The sequence below is a fragment of the Pituophis catenifer genome, unplaced genomic scaffold, assembly GCF_029215685.1.
Source record: "Pituophis catenifer annectens isolate HBS135680 unplaced genomic scaffold, rPitCat1.0.hap2 SCAF_6, whole genome shotgun sequence".
NCBI lineage: Eukaryota > Metazoa > Chordata > Lepidosauria > Squamata > Colubridae > Pituophis > Pituophis catenifer.
This window is the reverse complement of record NW_027256886.1, coordinates 35,311,313-35,334,285: the sequence shown is the minus strand read 5'-3', so window position 1 is coordinate 35,334,285 and position 22,973 is coordinate 35,311,313. Positions and strand designations below refer to the sequence as shown.

The 22,973-nt window shown below is 40.1% G+C and overlaps 1 protein-coding gene across 1 annotated transcript in view; it reads right to left on the bottom strand.

The window, feature by feature from the left end:
* Positions 1-14,680, bottom strand: part of SNED1 (sushi, nidogen and EGF like domains 1) — a 77,841-nt gene extending 63,161 nt beyond the window's left edge. The window contains exon 1 of the mRNA XM_070946557.1: positions 14,471-14,680. Within this exon, the coding sequence (XP_070802658.1) occupies positions 14,471-14,680 (210 nt within the window). The remainder of the gene's footprint in view (positions 1-14,470) is intronic.
* Between the last annotated feature and the right edge of the window lie 8,293 nt (positions 14,681-22,973).

The window sequence follows — 22,973 nt, the reverse complement described above, 5'->3', positions numbered from 1 at the left end:
AACAAGGATGCCTATAGTTTGTCTGTCTCCCTCTACCTTTCAAAAGCTACTTGAACGTCTAGGAGAAGTATCTGTCAGTTTCAGATGAATATCATCAATATACTGATAATAACTCAGTTATATGTCAACCTTAGACTGGACTGAAGGTGCTATGGTGGTTTTGATGTCTAGGAGCATAAGTAATGTTCATTCAGAAAGACCATCAGTTCCAGTGTTAACCCAGGTCAGGTAGATACTTCCCTTGAAAGCATAGGTCCATGATTTTGGAGCTTCCTGGACTCACAGCTATTGATGGATGAGCAGGGAGAAGCACTGACCAGAGGAACCTTAGGCCATTTTCCATTTATGTATCAACTGTGTCTCTTTCTGGAGCAGGAGGACCTGATTATAGTAACTCATACCCTTATCACCACATAGTTAGACTGTTGCAATGCACTATATATGCAATGCACTATATCTTTTAATTCCATTCAGAGTTTGTAGTTGGTGCAAAATACAGCAACTTATCTATTGGTTGTAAGCTTGTAGCTTCTGTGCTATGACGCCTGCATTGGGGTTCCAGTAAATTGTGTTGCGATTCACAGTGCTGCTTTTAATCTATATTGTAAACTTCTATATGGCTTGAATTCCAGGTTCTCTAGGACAGATTGCTTAAATCAGAATCTAACATTTTTCTTAGCAGTAGTTACCTTCGTTAATGTGTGAGGGAGGTTGGGACACCAAACAGTGTTTTGGTGATGGTCCTTATTTTATGGAATAGTTTCTCTTCTGAAGCTAAGCTGGCATCCATTCTGATGGCACAGCAGAAATTGTTTAGAACAGAGCTTTTCCACAGAACATTTGGAGACTAATGGTATGACATCATCTTTTACTTTATTTTAAGTGATTATTATTATACTTTAAGGAGCTTTGGTATGCTACGTTTTATGCATTTTTATACAAAGCAGATAAACTACTACTAAGATAAAGTCCCTGAACAAACATTTATTTATTCAGTGAATGCTCTGGTTTTCTATTCTCAAGAGTGCTCAAATTTAAAACATAAAAACAGAACACTTATAATTTCTGCCTGTCATATGGGGCAAAAGGAGTTTGGTTTTGGGGAGATATTAGGAATTAAATTTTATATTAATTCCTCCCACATATTGAAAGCATCATTTTCTTCTTAAAGGAGACTCTACCCCATCAATTCTTGTACTGAACACAAGCAAAAGTACTCTGAGGTACCAAGTTGTTGCATATATGCATGATAGTACTGAACGAGTTGGTCCATTGCCTCCTGTGAAAAAGGACAGCAGCTATAATGGGAAGTTGGGACTACCGTGTTTCCCCGAAAATAAGACCCTGTCTTATATTTTTTTGAACCCTGAAATAAGCGCCTGGCCTTATTGCCATGCGCTCAAAACCCCAATTGGGCTTATTATGAGGGGATGTCTTATTTTGGAGGAAACAGGGTAGTTATATGGTCTGTAATGCTATAGAGCAGGGGTGTCAAACTCGTGTCATCACGGTGGTGTCACGTGACGTATTGGGACTTTTTCCCCCTTCGCTAAACTGGGCGGGGCGGGGGCAGGGTCAGCACGTGACGCATCTGGCCTGTGGGCCTCAAGTTTGACACCCCTGCTATAGAGTTAGAAGAAAGGACACCTCAGCCTTTCAGAGTGACCCTTTCATGTTCCACAGGGAGGAAAAAGCCTTTATTATGACACCCTAAAAATTTATCCAGCACAAGATTTCTTAGCCTGATTCATCTTTGCCTTTGCACTTGATGTTGCCTTTTAAAGCATAGCCAAAGGCAAGCCACTAACAATATGGCTCTGTTATAAAGAATAGGAGGACTTGACAGCTATTCTATGTAAATTTAGAGCTGAGCCAGTGTAGTCTAGAGGGGGCAGGGTTGAACTGAGTGATGCAAGAAGGATGTGCAATCTTATTCTTTGATCTTTTTCTTGGAAAAAGAAATTGCTGACAAAAGAAGCAGTGAAGGAGAAAAAGAATATACTAGTCAGCATTGGTTCTACACACACACACACACACACACACACACACACACACACACAAATGGTGGCAGGTTCTCAGATTATAAAAGTATTACACAATAGTTTTGGAAGCTACATAGATTTCATATTGAGGCCGCTTTTCTGAACCTGATTCTCTCTAGATGTTTTGGAATTCAACTCTTTTAACCAGCAGATAGGTAGGATATCTAGCTGTGAATTATGAGAGTTCAATTACAGCACATCTGTGGGGCATTATGCTGCAAATAGCTGCATCAGGAACACAACCGAGGAGGACCAATTAGTTAAACAAAGACATAAGATGAGAGAAATGGTTGGAAGAGAGGGAATATTTTTGACCATCCGAAATAAAGAGGTCTCATAATAAGAACCAATAGCATTTTAAAATGAAATCGTAGGAATCGTAGGGGAGAGTGTCTGTAACCTTTAGCCCCTCTGTGGAAATGTATACACCTGAGCAATTGAAATGAATTTTTAGGGTGGGGGGAATCGAGCAAGTAAGCAAATTAATCAATCAGTTGGTCTCTGTCAGAAAAGAATTTGGTTGGAGAGACAACTAAGATTTAAAAAAATACAGTGACAAAATATTGATAGAGACAACTTGGAACACAGCACTGAATCACATTACGCTTTTTTTTTTTATGGTGAGGATTCCATTGAATCAATCTTGTCTCCTGATGACTGACTGGATAAGTCTCTAAATGGCATGATTTCAGAAGTGGTTTGCTATTGCCTTCTTCCTAGGGCTGAAAGTAAGTGACTGGCCAATGGTCACCCAGCTGGCTTTCTTAAGGTGGGACTAGAGCTCACCGTCTCCTGGTTTCTAGTCTTGTGCTTGAATCACTACACCAAACCACCTTTCATAAATTTACACTGTGAATATTTTGAGTCCAAGTTTGCAAACTGATTTGCATTTGCATATAAATTCATAATAAAGAAGGAACCCAAAGAGGCTATGCTAGGAAAGAGAAAGCACCATTCTACATCTTCACTGGCAGTTTGAATATACAGTAGGGCACATAGTCAGGTTCTGACAGTAGATTAGATACCTAGAAATGTAGACTACATTTTCATTATTCCAATGTAACTCAATGCTTGGTTTGGGAATGTAAGAGTACTGATGTTAGACTATGGTGAAGGCATCACATAAAAATGCTTTGACAGCAGCCAAAATCTTGGTACATAATATTTCCTCAAGATTTTGGCAATCTTCCTTGAGATCTTTCAAAATTTAGATATTCTCTCAACATCTTGAAAGGTTCAAGGTTTTTTTTTAAATATAATTTTAATTATAAAAAATCAATTGGAGGCCAATGGTAGATTCCACAAGTCAAAGATACAGAAGCAAAGGTTAGGAGTAGAATAGACCGAAGAGAGGGAAGGAGAATTGTTGGATAGCCAGGAATCAAGGTTACATAGACTGTTACGCCATAGAGGTACAGAGTTTTCTACCACATGAGATACTTTCCCTGCCATCCCTCAACTGGAAGCTTGTCCTGCCACAGGTTTTGGAGCTGCTGTTCTGGACAGCCTTATTCCCAAGATGAGTGACCAACTGTACAGATTTGTAAGCAATGCTGAATTACTTCCAGCTGTGATTTTCTCCCAAATAGAGCGCTTTAGACAAGATGCTATAGTAGATATAGCAGTAAGAGAGCTGCAAAAATACAGACTCCATTAGGTAGCACACAGGCACAGAAGCTACTAAACCTGCCCCAACCCGACATATATACATCAAGAGAAAGAATAACAAAAAAGGGGTAGAAGAGTAAGATACAAGTGTAAAATGCTGATCATAGAAGTATCATAGAAATTTGTTTTTTTTCAGTACATCATTAGTTGATTGCAGACAGGTAAGTATATTTATATTTAAAAACCTGAAAAATCACCATTAAACTCGGATCAGAATATAAATGTCAGGAACTGTGGTGAACACATAGTATAAATCATAATGAATGAAATGGTAAACTATCCATGCTTCTAAAATTTTTGGTCTAAGTATTAATAACTGGATAACTTAACAATCGAAATATCAAAATTTTATGTAATAAGAAACCCAAAGTAGTCATTTTAGATTGTTCAAAAGTGTGCCCTTGCATTTCTAAATAGCTTTCTTTCTATTAGATACAAGAAGACAAACAATCTCCTCATAAACACTTTCATAGAACCGAGGTGGTGCAGTGGTTAGAGTGCAGCACTGCAGGCTTCTTCAGCTGACTGCTAGCTGCAGTTCGGCAGTTCAAATCTCACCAGCTCAAGGTTGACTCAGCCTTCCATCCTTCCGAGATCGGTAAAATGAGGACCCAGATTGTTGGGGGCAATATGGTGACTCTGTAAACCGCTTAGAGAGGGCTGTAAAAGCACTATTAAGCAGTATATAAGTCTAAGTGCTATTGCTATTGCTATACCATACTGTGAATAAAGAAATTTCAGAAGTTATGTTGATTTGGAAATAACACTGTAGCTTCGGATAAAACTTCAGTTAAATATCTTTTTACAACATTCTTCACTTAATGATCTGCATTAAGGGGATGATTGTATACTACTGACAATGCAATTAATCAGCAATATATGTGGCTAAGTATATTGTCAGAACTTAGTCAATTCAGCAATCCATGGTTAAAAAAAGTCTTAGCTTAGCACAGTAAGGGAATCCAGCCAGAGGAGGAGAAGAAGAAGAAGAAGAGAAAAATTAGAGAATTATATACTGCAGTGGAAAGTTCTAGCTTAACCATTCCCTGCAATGTTAGTTTCTGGTGAAGAAACAATTTTCTTTACTTAATTGAAGCAGCAATTAATTTCTAAGTCCTGCCAATCTAGAGTGGTGTAACAAAAAACAGATTCTCAACTTCTCAGGAATTACGCAATATGGAAAACATTCAAGTACCCACCTAAAGATGAAATGTAATGGATTTCCTTGGGTCAAGTATAGCCCATACATCTGAGAATTTTATCTTATCGTATGAATAAGAAGAGGATGAGTTGTCCTCTTTTGTGAGGAAAATATGGAATGGGTATATTTTTCTTATGATCGCCAGGAAAAGAGATTCTAAAGCTAAAATATTCACAGTATTTTATTACTACCTGGTTTTTTTACAAAATCAAAAAAAAAATTATAAGAATATCTTCTGACATTCTTAAACCTTTCTTGTGACGTTTTTTATCATGTAAAAGACAGTCAAATTAACCCAACCTTCTGCCTGCCACTCAACTAATCCACTGAATCACTGTCTATAAAGAGAAGTAGAACCATTCCTGTGGCCTTTCTTTAGGTCATCTTGCTCTTCAACTTCCTTTCAGCTGAGAAAATTTTTCCAAACTGAATACCATATTCTGGACTGAAGGAGTTGTTTTTTAATTATATTGTGTGTTAATTATATATTCAAATTAAACATTGCGGGATACACACGCACACATACATATATACGTACATATCGTGTTTCCCCCAAAATAGGACCTGGTCTTATTTTCTTTTCAGACCCAAAATAAGCACCAGGACTTATTTTTGTGGGATGTCTTACCGGTGGCACTGGCGTGATATGCCATATGGTGTCCGGCCGCAAGCAGCCACAAGTACCTGCAGAAGTTGGGCAACAGCGCAACAGGTGTTGAGGTGTGGGAGGCCTGGCTGCGGCAGTTCTACGGTAAGCGGGTGCTGAGCACATGGGGCAGCTCCACCCCCCACCCCAGCTTTATTTTTACACCTGCACCTCACCCCACCTTGTACAACCAGACAGTGGGTGGGACTTAACTAGGGCTTATTTTTGGGGTAGGGGTTATATTAGGCGCAGGCATGAAAACCAGGCTAGGGCTTGTTTTCGGGTAGGTTGTATTTTTTAGGAAACACGATATGTACGTACATACATATATAAACATACATACACAAATAGACACATACATATTGCCAACTAGCTTAAGAAAAGCCTTGTACATCTTAGCCACACATATCACATGAAAGTATTCAATATTCTTTATGCAAAAATTAAGGACTTAACTTTTGTTAAATACCCCAGCATTCTTTTTTTTCAATTGGCCAAAATCAGCTGTTTGAGAGAAGCCAAATTGGGAAATAGATACTGCAAGAATTACTGGGACTCCACTTTACTGTTGTAGATTATATATTAATATTATGTATGGTGTTGTTACATTAGCCAGGAAACTACAATGCAATTGTAAAGTAGTAGTTTGGCTGCCAAGGTAGCAACTCTGTTGTAGGACATGCTCATGTGCTTCCCATGGTGTGTCACAAGAGGGCAAACTGGCTTCGCACCAGCAGCTCTTCCTGCAGCATCATCCAAGGCACTCTCCCTCCGTGGAACTGCCTCGCAATTGGGCACCACAACCAGGAAGGTTCAGAGAACAGGAATCTGACTGCCTGCATGAAGCACCAACTCGTCTCCCCACTGTAGTGGTACCTATTTATCTATTCACTTTCAAACTGTTAGGTAGACAGAAGCTGAGATGAATGACAGGAACTCAACCAGGCACACAGTGTGAGGACTCGAACCACTGGAGCAGAAACCCATCTCCAACATCAATAAGCCACTGAGCCATCACACCTCTTTACTCTTGTAGATTATACTGTATATAGTAATATAGTAACAGTATCTTGAAAACCTGCCATTTCCTTCTGCCCTCCTTATCCCATTGTTTTGAGTCTCTTTCTCATACTCCCTCCTTTCCCAGAGTTGAGATGTTTACTGTGTCTTTTATCAGTTGACAATTCTTGCATACCTTTGCCAACTTTAGCTCTGTTTTTCTCCCCAATCAATACCCATCATGAAGTTTACTGACTGACATACACACATAATTGCTATTTTCAACTAATAAATTAACCTTGCATAACTAGCCAATGTTCTACAGTATCTATAGACAGAATTTTCAACCTTATGTACTTCTTGTATTGTTGCAACAAGTTAAAAATACACACTTCAATGGAGACATTACAAATAATGTCATCTGATTCCATTTTTTACAGATGTTATCCAGATGCATTTAGACCACATTCTAAGGGTTCAATTTTGGAAGTTGTAGTCCCAACACTTCAAAGAGCACCTGGTTTGGTCCAAATATTCTCTTTACTAATTTATTTCATTAATTTAAAACATTTATACAGTATAGATGTCCATAAGCAACTGAGCAGCCCCCAATCAAAAGTTAAAACATATAACACCATATTAAGACTATAAAACTAAACACATTAAAACATTAAAAACAACAAAACCTGTCGCCAAATCAAACTTCTAATATGCAGTCATTCAATCTTATCCCAGCACTTAGGGGAAAAGCCTTACCTTTAGGAAGATAAGGGAGGTAGAGGCCTGCCAAACTTCAGAGGGCAAAGTGTGTTCCATAGGAGAGGGGATGCCATGAAAAGGCACAATTCCTAGATCCCCTCAAATCTCAACATTTAGGGGAAGGACCTAGGCATGTGCCCACCCTATTTGACCTGCTAGGATGGTAGACATCTTAGGAAAAGCTGATCCGGCAGATAGTCTGACCTCTGCCACATAGGGCTTTAAAGGTTATGACCAGGACTTTGAACTGGAAGCTAGTCAACCTCTGCAATGAAGATGTAACATGGGCAAAATTAGGAAGCCCCATTATTGTGTGCGCTGCTGCATTCTGAACCAGTTGAAGTTTCCGAGTTGTCTTCAAGCGCAGCCCTACGTACCAGCTTTCCCATGTAGGATCTGCTAAATGACAAAGCTTCATTCAAGAGTCTTGTTTTATTATCTTACAAAAAACTTTTTAACCAGTTTGAGTGGGGCAGTTTTCCTATGCTGTTAGTAGACAGAATGACAAGGCTTACATGTTGCATTAAGCCAAAAGTTCTCAAACTTTCGGTAATTTCTAAAACAATAAATTCTGTGACCCCTATGAATAAAACTAATGACTTCTTCCTTAGTAATAGTCAATGTGCCCACTATCAGTTTAGAATCATGTAATTTTTTTGTCCTTTTGCTACCCCTGCCACCCTACCCCCCGCTCCCCCAGATTTGCAAGTTATCTAAAGCAATGGTCCCTAACCTTTTGGGCACTAGAGACCAGTTCAATGGAGAAAGGTTTTTCCGCGGCCCACATGTTTCACATGTTGCCTGCATCTCGTGGAGGGGGCTTTGCTTGTTTGCGCGGCCCAGTTTCTGGCATGCCATGGACTGGTGCTGGTCCATGGACCAGGGTGGGGGAGCTCTGATCTAAAGGTTGTTTACTCATCTCTGAATTTTGGAAATAATAATGTAGGAATAATAATAATTTAATGTAAAACAGATTATAAAATGTAGTTCCATTTCAGATTATGTAAGTAGAAGATAATGTTCTGAATGATCTGCCACATTTTAAACTATGAAACAGGGAGCTTCCCAACTGCAACTGAGTTTTCAATGTAGGGAAGTATTTAAAAATCAAATGCTTTTATCTATTGTTCCTCCTACCAAATAATTATACCACCTTAAAATGCCGAAAAGGGAAGGGGTACTTTATGACTTCTCCTTCCTTCTTGGAAGCTTTTGGTCTCTATGGTTTTTTAATGCAAAAATAATGCATTATCAGGATTCCTGAGGCAAACTAATAAATAAATAACAGAGTTGGACAGGACCTTGGAGGTCTTCTAGTCCAACCCCTGTTCAAGCAGGAGACCCTATCCCAGTGATGGCGAACCCTTTTGGCACCGAGTGCCGAAAAGGTCGTGTGGAAACGTCACGCTCTGGAAAACGTCAGGGCCATGCTCTGGAAAAGCCGAATTTCTGGGTTCTGGCGTACATGTGCACCCAACAATCAGCTGGCCAGTGCGCATATGCCCACCAGTTTTCAGCACTGCTGCATGCGCGGAGAGCTGATTGTCACACATGCATGCATGCCAGAAACCCAAAAGATAAACAGGCAAGGCCGCCTGTGCCGGGTGACATGGTTTCGTGTGCCACTTTGGCCACGTGTGCCATAAATTCGCCATCACGGGCCTATCCCAGCCCAGACAAATGGCTGTCTAATCTTTTTTTAAAATCTCCAGTGTTGGAACCCACAAGTTTGGAGGCAAGTTGTTCCATTTTTTAATCATTTTTACTGACAGGAAATTTATCCTTAGTTCTAGGTTGGATCTCTCTTTGTTAAGCTTCCATCATTACTTCTTGTCTTGCTTTCAGATGCTTTGGAGAATAGGTTGACCTCCTCCTCTCTATGATAGTCCCTCAAATATTGGAAGACTGTTATTATATGACCTCTAGTCCTTCTCTTCATTAGACCAAATATTTCTAGTTCCTGTAACCATTCATTGTATGGTTTAGCCTCCAGTCCCCTAATCCTCTTTGTTGCAATTCCCTACACTTTTTCTAGAGTCACACATATTTTTTGATCATGGTGACTAAAGCTGGATGCAGCATTCCAAGTGTGTTCTTACTAGTGCAGTATAAAGTAGTATTAAGACTTTGTGTGATCTTGATACTATTCCTCTGTTGGCCTTTTTGGCAGCTTCAGAGCACTGCTGGCTATCACCTTTGGGAATGTCCACATAAAGCTCTGATACTGTTTGCAAAATTGAGAGAAGTCAAGCCATTTGGTGTTGACAAATCCAAAATAGTCAAGGGGTCTTAGAACAACCATCCCCTTTATGTGCTGGTTTATTTCCATGTATCTACTTGCAATGCTACCCCCAAATGCATCACAACAGGAATCAGAGAAGCTGAAAACAAAATGGATCAGGCAAAATAGCATCACTCATAGGAAATTGCATCCTCTCTCTCATTCCTGAATGAAAAATAGTGATGAAAATATTCTAACACTCCTATGTCTTTCTTGCTGACTTGACTAATAGTCACCTGTCAGTGTATGACAGCATTTCACCGTTACTCATCTTGGGTTTTGAATGGGGCGAGGACTAGAAGTGCCTTTGTTTGTTCATGGTCTCATGTTGTATTTCAAAGATTTAGCATAAGGCCAAACATTCAGATTATATGAGTATAATCTATTTCTGAACCAACCCCATTAACAAAAATACTCAATGTGTTGTCATGTTTTAATGAACATAAGAGGAGGGTCAACTGAGAAAGTTTTCAGCTGAACTCATCTTTCAAGAAGGAATTTCTCCAAAAATTATCCTTATAAACAAACATATTTCTAAAGAAAATGTCAACAAGCTGATAATCCTCTAGGGCCTGAGGATAGCATAACAATTATATTTCAGTGCATTTTATGATGCTACAATTGCCATTACAGCATTGCAAAAATATATTTTGAATATACTTATCACCTCCATGTTGCAGAATATGTTTTTTGTGGACTTTCAAATGCGCACAAATTTCATGTACCCTGATACAGTAGCTATCACTACTTGGAATACTTCCTGGGATATGTATATATAAATACAACAAGAAATCTGTTTGCTTATCATATACAATTATGGCACATATCACAAAAGCAAGACAAAAGCTGTATCTGTGGGCAGACTGTCAAATTTAAAGCATCACAATAAATCCAGAGAGTCAAGGTTTTGGGTGACTTAGTTAAAGGAATCTCTTTCTCGGATCCATTTCCTAACTTCTTTTGAGTCTATTTGTGTATTGCTGCAGTAACAAATTCAGCAGAAGTAATGTTAACATTCATTATTTTGTCCAGGAAATTAACTTTTGCTTGATCAGCACCACAAAAGAATTTCCTATTTCCTATCATGGGCAGGTAAAAGAAAACAGTGAGGCAATGGAGGAAGACAATAAGATTAACTATCCTTTAGGAGGTGGAATAGCAGGCACATTGGTAGACATGATCATGCAATGTAGAGTTCTTAAAGTTAAAGAATATTAAGTTCAGTAGAAAACATCTTAAACTTCAAGGAACTAAATTCTAATATTCCCAGAGCAATGATAAGTAGCATTCCATGGCAGAGGAAACTAGTGGGAAAAGGAGCTCAAAGAGGATAGAAGCTCCTAAAAACTGAAGTCTTATAAGCACTATTGGAATCGGTTTCAATGAGGAAAAGCAGAGAAAGTGACAATTTTAAAGCATCATACTGGAGTGCAAATCATCTCCAAATTTACAGAATCTCAAGTTACATCAGCCCATGAATCTGGGTAGCAGAAGAATTTGGAAAGACTATGTTATGCTTTTCCTTGAACCCAAAATATTTAGGCCATTATGCCTCCTTGGCTGCAGAGTGTAATTGCCTAATACAGCAAAGACACTCCGATTCTCAACATCCTGTTACAGCTTTGATGCCTTAAATTAAATTAGACTGTTTGACTGTCCCCAAGTAAATCCAGATGGTTTTGGAATAATATAAGTGACTTTACAACAAAAAAAGGCAGAGACAAAAATCTTAGCAGGCAGATAAAGCTATTCATTTCTAACATTGGAGATTGGAGTTGTTATGGAATGGGGGTGGGGATCCCCTATCCTTTAAGAGTTTTCAGGGAGATTGTAGAGGCCAAGTCCGGCCTTCTATTTAAATTTGAAGCCTGAGAAACAATGGCTGCTGGAGATATTGATCCTAGGATAAGTTACATTAAAGGATACTTATGAAAGAATAATTTTCTTTTCCCTCCATCCTTCCATAAACCTCAAAAAGCTTCTGATTATCTGGTCTGTCTTTCAACAATGTAAGGTGAGGAATAATGAAGGGAAAAGGAGACTACTGTACAGGAATCACAAAACATTATTTCTGTGAAGTTCTTTAGGTACAGTTATCTAAAGCATTGAAACTGAATGCCTATTTTCCTGGAGAAAGATGACAGGAGATAGATAAAAAGCTAGGAGTCCCCTGTCTCATCCTGCTGATAATCTCAACCTTCTGATAATCTCAACCTGTTGATAATCTTACCAAACACTGTTTCTTCTTCCCCCTCTCCTCCAGTTTATTATTATGGGAATAATACTACTGCCACACTGCATGCTATATGATATTATGATTAGATTGTGCACCAGGTAACATACAGCCTTAAAAACAGCTCCTCCAGATCCCAGAAGGTGCATTGAAACACATACTTTTTTTAAAAAAGGCAAAAATTATTAGTATCTGATTGAAAAACAATTCTACTAATTATATACTATTACAATTTATTTATATTTTAAAGGAGTAGAATCAAATTCAATTTCAGTCCTTGACCTACTAATTGCTTTTGGGAGCATGGCCAAGTGTGCCTTTCCCAGGAAAAATTATGAACATCACCTTCTGGGCTGTTTGTGAAATTTTTTGAATTTGAATTTGAAAAGCACTATACAAACCATAGTATTGTTGCTGCTACCAGAAAGCTAGGTTAGATCATAAACTATCATAGCTTTTCCATCTGATGATGATTAGTGCTAAATGGTTTGGAAAACAAGCTTAGTTTGAAGGATTCATTAATTCACACTGTATTCCTAATAATCTCAACGTTTAAAATACAATAAATTTCCATTTGTATAGGAGCTACAAATCTCAACCAGCAAGATTCCAATACATTTGAAGAACACCAATTTGTGAAAATCAACCTAAACACCAAGCTATGCCAACTATTTGGTTAGCTATGATTAATACTGATTTTTGTTGATTGCACAACCTCCAGTTGTTAACCATATTATTTACAAAGCACTCAGTAGTATATTTATTCTGCAAATCTGCTTTGGGGTATGAGAAGAGAAGGAATTCTAGTTTAATTTCCACAATTACTGGACAGTTGAAAAGCTGTTACAACATGAGAAATACAGTATGTATGATGCCAAGAAGACAAATATGTTGCCTCTTTTGTTTTCTCTTAAAAAACAAAGCTAAACAACTCCTTAGTGATTTTATAGCATCATCTTGTCTTATCTTGGCCAAGCTGGTTGTCCTGTACATGTTTTGGAGCACAACTCTTACCAGCTCCAACTATAACATCTCAGCTGATTACAGATGCTTTCCAAAATAACTGAAAGGGAGCAGGTTTTTTTAATTTACAACTCCTAAATTTTAACCCTTTTGGTTTGTCCTTTGATTGGAAAACACCCATAAGAGAAAAGGAAAAAGCAGATTCCAGGAAAATTGTTTTAATAGTCAAACTAGATCTGGAGCAGTGACTTCAATCAGGAGCAAAGAACCTTCATGTGTTATTTTTTTAATCTAGAACACCAAAAATGACATTATTCAAAGAGTAGTCTTTCAAATTGGAATACTTAAATAAATTACATTAAAACAAAACCTATTGCCCTCTAGGATTAGCACTGTTCAATACAAACTGGGACTTGAAGCCAGGATCTCCTTTTTGTCTCATCTCTCCTGCAAACCATTGATGGCTTTTCTTACTGCTTTCTTATATATTCACTTTCTTACTATGAACAATTTATTATAACAGTTGACTATCTTGCATGCAAGTTGTCATATTAAGTGACAATCATAGTAAGTGGAACAATCTCTCTATCCTAATGATCCAGTAAATGCAAAATCTCTCTCAAGTCAAATTTGAGTACTGGACACATGGATACATCTGTGTAATTATCTTAGTATCATTATAGAAGTGGTTTTAAACAAAAAAAATTCCAGTTCAACTTTTGGCCCTGAGATTCCCCTAATGATCTCCCATCCAAATTCTAAAAGACTTGGCCCCACTCAATTTTTTAAGATCACCCAAGTTCAGCTGTGTGTCACCATCTAGCCAGGCTGAGCAATCAAAACCTGGCTGTTAATATGGGTGATTCTGTGTGAATTCAGCAGCTTTCCTAACTTGTTTTTTTTTCTCTAATGTGTTATACTACATCTTCCGTGATCATTAATCAGCAATCCAGGGAAGATTGGTATGTAGTCTTTCATAAGACCCCATTGTCTTTCTAGCATCCTCTTTGAGGATGTGGGGAGAAGAGGACTATGCGGGAAGTTTTAAACAAGATACTTAAAGTTTTATTATCAGCCTCCAGCTCTAATCTTTAGGAAGTCAATTAAGATCTGAGTTTCCTTTGGGACTAGTACTAATGGTTCAAAGGCTGGGGTCCCAAGCACTACAATTAAGGGTAAGATCCATTGTGCTTGGGTAAGACACTTAGGATCGGTACCCAATGCTTTGAAGACAGAGCATCCTGGAGCAGGAAGCAAAAAAAGCAAACATCTGACATAGCAGAACAACTTAATTGGCAGGCACATCATGGGGAGGAAATTCCCAATGGCAAGCATGGCAGTTAACAAATATTCAGAACTAAATTATGTTGTATAGAAAGGGGCTAGGGCTGATGCATTATTACTCCACACTAAGCATACTACTTCTCGTCTATGGAGATTCTCAGTCATCCAGCTCATGGTTGTCCCAAAGGTGCTTTTGCAAGAGGCAAGTGGCCTTTCAGAGCTGAAGAAGCTTCTTGGATGAGAAGCGAAACGTCTTCAAAGGAAAAACCAGAAAGTCCAGTTGCCTCTTGAAAAAAAGGCACCTTTGGGACATACGACTTCTCATTAAGGAACGGCAGAGATGAGCAAGTGCGGTGCCCGCACTTTCCTTAGCCCCGACGGGACGACTACTCACGTAGAGCGCTGTGTGAGTCGCACCGAAGAAGGGGAACTTGACGGCGATGGGCTGGAGCCCAGAACCGCCGTCGTCTTGCTGAGGGGTGGCCGCGTCCCCGTGCGCCGGCCCGAAGGGATAAAAGCCAGGCAGCGGCACGGCGCCCTTTGCTCGCAGACGGAACCAGCTGCCGAGCACCAGCAGCACCATCCATCCGGACAGGCCCCGCATCTCTTCGGCAGGCGTCGCAAGCAGGAGCGCGGAGACGGGGCCGGCTGAGAAGCAGCGTGCCTGGCAGGAGGAAGAGGCTGGCAGCGGCAGCGAAGAAGCAAGGAGCTCCCGGGGCTCTGTGGCAACAGGACCACGCCGGCTCCAGAGCCGCGAGCGACCAGAAGAGCGATTGCTCAGCAAAGTCCCGCACGCTCCCTAAGCCTCTCTGTGCGGCGGCGAGGGAGGGCACAGCGCCTCATTCACACAGGTCAGGACATACATATTCATATCCTAGTCAGCCAATTGGGATGGGATCTGACGGAGGCGTCCCGGGAACTTAGGGGCGGAGTTCGAAGGATCAGCCTTCTCTTAAAGCGCTAAGAAGATCCATCGGGGACAGTTAAGGCTTGGACTCGCCGGAGCGGCGGCGGCAGAATGCGTGGCAGGCAGGCAAGTTAGTTCCCAGGCGCACCGAGTTGCATTCTTAAGCGGCCGTGCCCAGTGAGTTTCCTAAAGAAGGATGGGAGCGCATGCCACTTTGCATTTTTTCCTCCTTTAGTAAGTCACAAGGGTGGGTTAGCATTTGGCATCCTTTTAAAGTGATTGCTCCAAAACACCAAACTGGTTTTATGCTTCAAGCCTGGCTTGAACCTTGGATTCAAAAGCAAGGTTTCTGGGCTACACCGAACCATAAACTGGATAAGCACTTTGAAGCAATTTGCTTTGTCATTTATAATCGCAGATGAATCCAGCCTGCTTAAAGACAACATTACTGCACTGTCTTTTGGCCATAGGAGCTCCTTGTGCTCAGAAATCAGGCACTATGGCCTAAAATACCCATTATTAAGACTGGCGGGGAGGGGGGGGAGAGTATTGAGAACTTTTTTCTACCAGACTCCAATTCTACTTCTCACTGCTTCTTGCATGGAAAAGCTTCCAGATTCCATTTTTATGGAAGTGATGGTTAAAACCTCACAGAGTCTGTGTCTCCCAATCATTGACAACAGTGATCTAACTGAAGCAAAGGTGTATGTAAAAAATATTTTATTCTATTCCCAGAATCAACTATCAAAGAACATTCTTCTTTCCAGCAAAAGATGACACTCACTCATTTTCTTCACTTTATTGCTATTTTCTGGATCTTTCAAATCAATGCTGAATCAAGGGTATATAGTGCCTCTAGGCTACAGTGACTGATGGCGTCATCTCCTGATGATGTGAAAGTTTGTATTTTGAGAACGATTTGGGAGGAGGGGTAATGTTGGGCATCCCCTAAACTTTGGATCCCCAAGCCAGTGTCTTCTTGGCCTTAGCCCCAGCTACAGATTCTAGTGTTTCAAAATGTAAAACCATTCTAAGACTAACCTGCAGTTTACTGGTATCATAGGTGGACATGCAAAAGCCACTACACTATTATCCAGACCACAAGTTTTAGTCTAGCAAGTTGTGCAAACTCAGCTTGTGTAATTACTTTTATAGTTCAGAGTATCATGGAAGCTATGAAAATTGAATTGTTAACCATGATAAAGTTAACCATGATTTGTTGTTGTTAGTTGCTAAGTCATGTCTGACCCATCGCGACTAAGGGTGCATAATAATTGAGAAAATTTAAATCTAAGCCGCTTTAGTCTAAATTGGCAAGCATGTCAAGTACAAGTTAGCCTATTGTTATTTGCTGTTATAAAATAGCATATAGGAGTGAATAAAACATGGTTGTATTAATAACAGGGAAGCATGCCCTGCAACTGTAAAAGACATTTTATTTTTTAGATTCTTTTATCCCACTTTTATCACTTTTTAAATAAGGTGGCAAATATACCTAAGACTCCTTTCTCCTCCTATTTTCCCCACAAGAACCTGGGTGGAGAAAGAGTGACTGGCCCAATGTCACTGAGCTGGCTTTCATACCTAAGGCACGATTATATCTCAGAATATCCTGGTTTTTAGGCTAGAATCTTAATCACTACACTAAATGGGCACCTAAATCTTAACCACTACACTAACTGGCACTAAACATTAGATTGCGGTGTGGTCAGTGGTGGGATTCAAATAATTTAACAACCAGTTCTCTGCCCTAATTATTTCTTCCAACAACCAGTTCATCAAACTGCTCAGAAAGTTAACTGCCGGTTCTCCCGAAGTGGTGTGAACTGGCTGAATCCCACCACTGAGTGTGAGTTTATGATTGTGGTGTTACAAAAAGACAGGCTGGTTTGTTCAGTTAACTGAGCTCAGAATCTGCAGAATCAATGCAAACACAGATTCTAAAATTAAGTATTACTTTATCTTCACGTATCAAAGGATCCTCAAGCATGAGTTCTTCTATAGAGAAGTAATATTGCTATTAAAGATCTTATGAATGGTGGTGTGAATAAAAAGGACAGGGAAATTCAAGGTGCTTGTTGGAAGTGCTACATGTTGAAATCTCTTAATGGCTTTTGCAACTAACCAAATCTGAGAGAGTACTAGACAAGTGTTTCTATTTTAGCTAAGTTTTGTGGCTGTTCTATTTTTCAAACCCCATTTTTGTGTCTTGTAATGTAGCCATGTTCATTGATGTGTGTGTGGGGGGGCATTTTCAGGATCAACATTGTACCTTACCGTCAACCCTTGGCTTCTTAGGCAGATATCCCAATGGAAAGCTTATGAAAAGTGTGACTGTGTGCATTTCTTAATCTATATTATTTAAGGAAAGAAATACTCCCTCAAAGTTTATTTTTGGGCTCAGTTGTTCCACCCAAGTTCAGTTCCATACTCTTTGCATTCCCCTGAAATCATAATTGTTGTATATCTTGAGAAGGATGTCAGATTGCTGGTCATGGGCCATACTAGCCTGAGATTTGCATTTAGAATCATAAGATTGGAAGGAGCCATTTATGTTTTGAGCCCAACTCTGCTTGGTGCAGGAATATAATCAAAGCATTTTTGACAGATAAGTTCTGCTTGAACATAGCTATTAAAGTGGTGTCCATCACCTGTCACAGTGAGTGATTCTATGGTTGAAGTACATTTCCTGTAGGGAAGTGATTTTTTTGCTTTTTTTCAGTATTACTAATGGGAATCTGCCTTAAATCAGTTATTCCATACCTTATACGAATGAGCATTTTTACTTTAAGCAATTATTCCATGTCTTATATAATGATAAGGAAGACCTGACCTTTTTTCTGTTTGACATTCTTTCAGATATTTGAAGTGTATTTTCATATTCCCTCTTATACATGCCCAATTTCTTTCACCACATTGAATAGGACATAATTCCTATCTCTCCCTCTGATCATCTCATTACAATTTCCATGTCTGTTCTAGTTCGTCTGAATTTTTCTTAATGTTCAGTATAGTCCATAGGCAATCACAATATTTGAGGCAGGAGCTGACCAGTGCAGAACTATTACTGGGATCCATGCTTCAGTTGATGCAGCCTAAAATTACATTTGCCTTTTTTAAAAAAACCATATTACACTGGTGATTCATATTCGTCTCCAGTTTGTCAGAGCAGGAATGTTGGCTATGTGAATAATTGATTGCTTCCTAGCATGAAGCCTGAGAAATTAAAATCAAAGTGTAAGCCTTGGGGAAAGGTGAGAGAAAAAGAGTTCCAAATTTCAAATGTGGTGGATAAAAGAAGTAACTGCACTTTCACACTGACAGGGAAAAATCAATTGCTTCAAGAGGTTCAAACATGCAATCAACATTTTTATCAGACCATGCCTTGTCAAGTGTCAGGATAGCATCACAGCCCTGTTGCAATTGGGGGAACTGGCAGAACTCTTGTGAAGGAAGGAAGATTCATTTCACTGGAATGTGTATGTTCTACAAAGTTAAGTGGTACACTGGTCCTTTGGTTGTCTTAATGATTGGTAGGCACTTTTGCATATAGATAGGAGCCAGTGACCTACAGCTTCAAAAGCAGTGCGCATCAGGGCTTTGCAGGCATATGGTTGCCATTTAGAGATCTTTTGAATAAACCTGCTTGCTGTTGATTCTCCCTTGTATTTGTTTTGACAATAGCAATAGCACTTAGACTTATATACAGCCCCATACTGCTTTACAGCACTCTCGGAACAGTTTACAATGTCAGCGTATTGCCGCCAACAATTTAGGTCCTCATTTTACCGACCTTGGAAGGATGGAAGGCTGAGTCATATTTGAGCCCCGTCAGGATCAAACTCCAGGCTGTGGGCAGAGTTAGCCTGCCATATTGCATTCTAACCACTGCGCCACCAGTGTTTAATGCTTTGGAATTTTTAAATGTTAAAATGTCCAACAGCAGGTTAATGAAGCAAACAAAAATCCCAGCTTCTCTATTTTACAAGTCCACCAATTAAAAAAAATAAAATAAAAGGTGCACTGTGAGCAATAAACAGAAAACAGTTAATAGCCAGGGACAAAATGGCCGTGGAAGACAGTGACCCGTGATCAAAAGGAAGTGGACATTCTGCAACTGTTGCACGGTAGCCAATTGGAAACATTTGCCTATGATGAAGTATAGCAGATAGAACACACAGCAGACTTTGCCAGCAACAGTTGGAACAACTATTTGTAAGATGAAGTAAGGAAAGAGAAAGGGAGGTTGCCTTCGTGGTGGTCTGGGGGTAGGTTGAGGATAATGTGCACTTCTGTCCTCAAAGAAAAAAAACCAAAACAAAACCCTTGTCAGGTATTTCTCATCCTAAAGCTGTTGTTTAATTTCAGTTTTCTAAGTAATGAACTTTCCACGTGTGTCTGTTAAATTTCATCCTCTCTGAGAAGTTTATTTTTTCCTCCAAATAATTACAGTACTGTGAATGGGGAAGGAACACCGACGAGCAAAACTCCCTTCCTAGATCTTCAAAGTTCATTGATAGTATTGTAGTTGTTCTTTGCAAGAAGAGGCATTCTTGTAGCTTGTTCTGCTACTTTTTAAAACTTTTGTTCTTTACCAACCAGTTGGTTTGGTCAGCTTTAATTCCTTCTAAGAGAAAGTCATTTTTTTCCTCTTTGCTTTCTTGTAGGGTCATGTATCTCCCCCCGCTGCCCTTCAGATATCCATCGTTCTGCATTCTATCCCATAGTGTCTGTTTTTCCATTTCCAAAGGATCAATGCCTGATTTGGAAGAATGATTCTTAGGGTCAGTTCCTCAGAAGTTCTGAGAACTGAAGAAGCTTCTTGGATGAAAGTGAAAACGAAAAGTTTTCAAGGAAAGAACCAAGAAAGTTCAGTTACCTTTTAGAAAAGCACTTTTGGGATCTAAGGATAATTTGTATATTTGGTACAGGTTATTTATGGCCTTTTCCACAATCTATATCTAGAAGTGCCTTGATTAATTGCAGTTCCCCATTTTCTGTTTCCTATTTTATTCTTTTTTTTTTAGTTTACTTTATTGTCATTGCACCTCGTACAATGAACTTCAATGCCATCTTCAGTGTACATTATAACCAGTGGTGGGTTTCTACCAGTTCGCATCCATTCGGGCGAACCAGTAACGGTAATTTGGCCTGGATTGCTGAAGTGGTAGCGACCGCTGGCTGGCCACGCTCCCAAACCGGTAGCCCGGTTGCCGCTCGCTTTCCCCGCCCACCTGCCTCCCTGCCGGGAAGCGGTTGGCAAAGAGGCGGTGGCTGGGAGGCTTCTTGCAGTTGCATCGAAAAAGAAAAAGCCTCCCAGCCGCCACCTCTTTGACAGCTGCTTTGCAGCTGCAGCGGCTGGCCGCAAGTGCTGAAAACTACCAGAGGTCACTGAAAAAGCCACTGCCATCACATCCCATTGCCTGCTGCATCAGTCCGAGTGCGACACAGCAGGCAATAGGATACACATGCATGGCTGGCATGAAAGCAGCAGCTTTTTTGGCAACCTCCTGTAGTTTTTGGCAGCCTGCAGCCATTTGCCACCACTGCCAGGAAGCAGCTCTCAAAGAGGCGTGGCTGGCCTCAGGCTGCCAAAAACTACTGGAGGTCAGCTTGCCTTCCGGACTCTGCACCAGCCACCACAGGAGGAAGGTAAGCAGCCCGAAAAAACAGGTGGTGGTTGGGGAGAAAGCGGGGCTAGGGCCGGGGCTGCTGAAGGAGGGGAAATGGGACGACGCGTGCAACTGGCGAAGGGAGGATGGGGCGGCATGCAGGAGGAGGCCTTTGATAGATTAGGCCAGGCCTGGGCAGAAAATAAGTAGATAGGTAGAAATTCAAAAAATTTCCTACCTTTTTCTATGGATGTGGCTAGGTGGGATAGTCATGTGACTGAGTAGCCATGGCCGTGAGTGATGTCAAGTTGGCCATGCCTACTCAGTCACATGACCACCAAGCCACGCCTACCAAGCAAGCCACGCCCACAGAACTGGTAGTAAAAAAATTTGAAACCCACCACTGATTATAACTCTAAAAATAAAAGACAAACACACATCCTTCACATTCTGTGCAATTGAATTGAAAACCCCTGATATTGCATTAATATTGCACTATACAGTAGAATTCAATATGGTTACTATCCTGAGATAGAAGCTATTTTTCAGTCTATTCTGATGTTGTACATCTGATTATTCCAGTTTCTACAGTCTACATTTATAGAATCTACATTTAAATTTATACTAAGTTAATAATTCTATTAATTTATCACCTGCATTTTTACCTAATCCAAATTTTCCTGCAATCTGGATTCCTTTGATTTTTTCAATGTTAGTATCCCATTCATCCATTAGACGAACTATATCCTTTGTTGAAGTTGAATATAATTTCCATAAAGTCTATCAGTGTCTATAATTGCATCTACTGTATGATTTGCTGGATAGCCTTGCATAACACTGGTGTTAATTGAATAACTATTAATTCTAATTGATATGATTCTGTAATTTACAAGTTATAACTGAACATACATTTAACAATATCATTTTTGCTCCACTCCTGAATATGATCTCGTGCTCTGAATTAGTGTATGAGGTAATTATCTGATTTAAAGTGGTCCAGCTCCTTCCATCTGTTTATTCTCATACATCCAATTTAATTTCCCTTGTTTCTCTTTCTGTATTTTATATATGGCCATAAATTGACTTGGCTAAGTGGGCTGGCTAGGCAGGCATTCCCTTCCCTCTTGAAGTTGCATGCTTGATAGACAAAAGTGACCACCCCAAATATAATAAACAATTTATTGTTTATTTGTCAAGAGTATAAGAATAAGATAGCCACATACCCCTCCTAGAACTTCTTAACAAGCTCAAGTTCCATTTGTAAAAGAGCAACATTTCCATTTTGAAATGTCAAGTTTTGCTTTATTCTACATTGTCATATTCCAGTTGTAAAGTTTCTTGTAGAATAGCTCTTTCAATTCCGGCACCATTCTTATGGTGCCAAAATACAGATGAGATATGCAGATTTCCTTTAGTCTGTCTATATCAGGGGTGTCAAACTCAAGACCAGCGGGCTGGATGCAGCCCACAGGGTGCTTAGATCTGGCCCACGGGACCACCCTGGAAACAGATCTGGCCCACGGTGCCTCTGCCAGTAAAAACAGAGCTTGGTAGGGCCGCCTGGGCTCCGTTTTTGGCTGTGACGGCCTCCTGCAACTCTCTACCAGCGAAAAATGAGCTCTGGGAGGCCGCATCCTGAGGTCCGTTTTCACTGGCCGAGGGCTGCAGGAGGCCGTCGCCGCTGAAAATGGAGCTTCAATGAGTGATGTTGAGCTGGCCATGCCCACCCTGGCCATGCCCTCCCCCCCGAGGGCAAACACAACCCTAATGCGGCCGGCCCTCAATGAAATCTAGTTCGACACCCCTGGTCTATATCATCTGTTCCAAATCTGCTTGTGAGAATTCAACATTCCTCCCTAATAACTAGAGGATGGGCATTGTCTGTTTGTCCAACTTTCCTACGTGGAAGTCCCCTCTGACCTCAGTCCCATTGTGGATCACACTCACTTTTTTCTTTTCAAATTTACCCACAAGTACAGTATGAGTCTACCAGTATCTTCTGCTTCTACTGGCATTGCTCTTGCATCACTAGTGTTTGCCACACGTCAATATGGCAAACCTACCAATGGAAAGTTTTCATTTATTCTTTTTAACTTGTCTTTGAAGACAATTAGTTTGATCTCCTTTATCAAATATCTCCATTACATTTCCCTATTTACTTGCTTGGTGAGTCTGACTCTGTTCACTTATGCAATGACTTCTTGCATCCATCTGCAATTCCTTGTCATTCACTTTATCAGTCTCATCACCTGGGCTGAGAGGAAGAAGCTATTGTGTTTGACTGCTAGTGATACCAGGAAACCAGTGGTCTTGAAGCGAATGGATGTGTGAAAGCAGTGATCTATCATAGGATTGCTGGGAAGAACAAGATTACTACT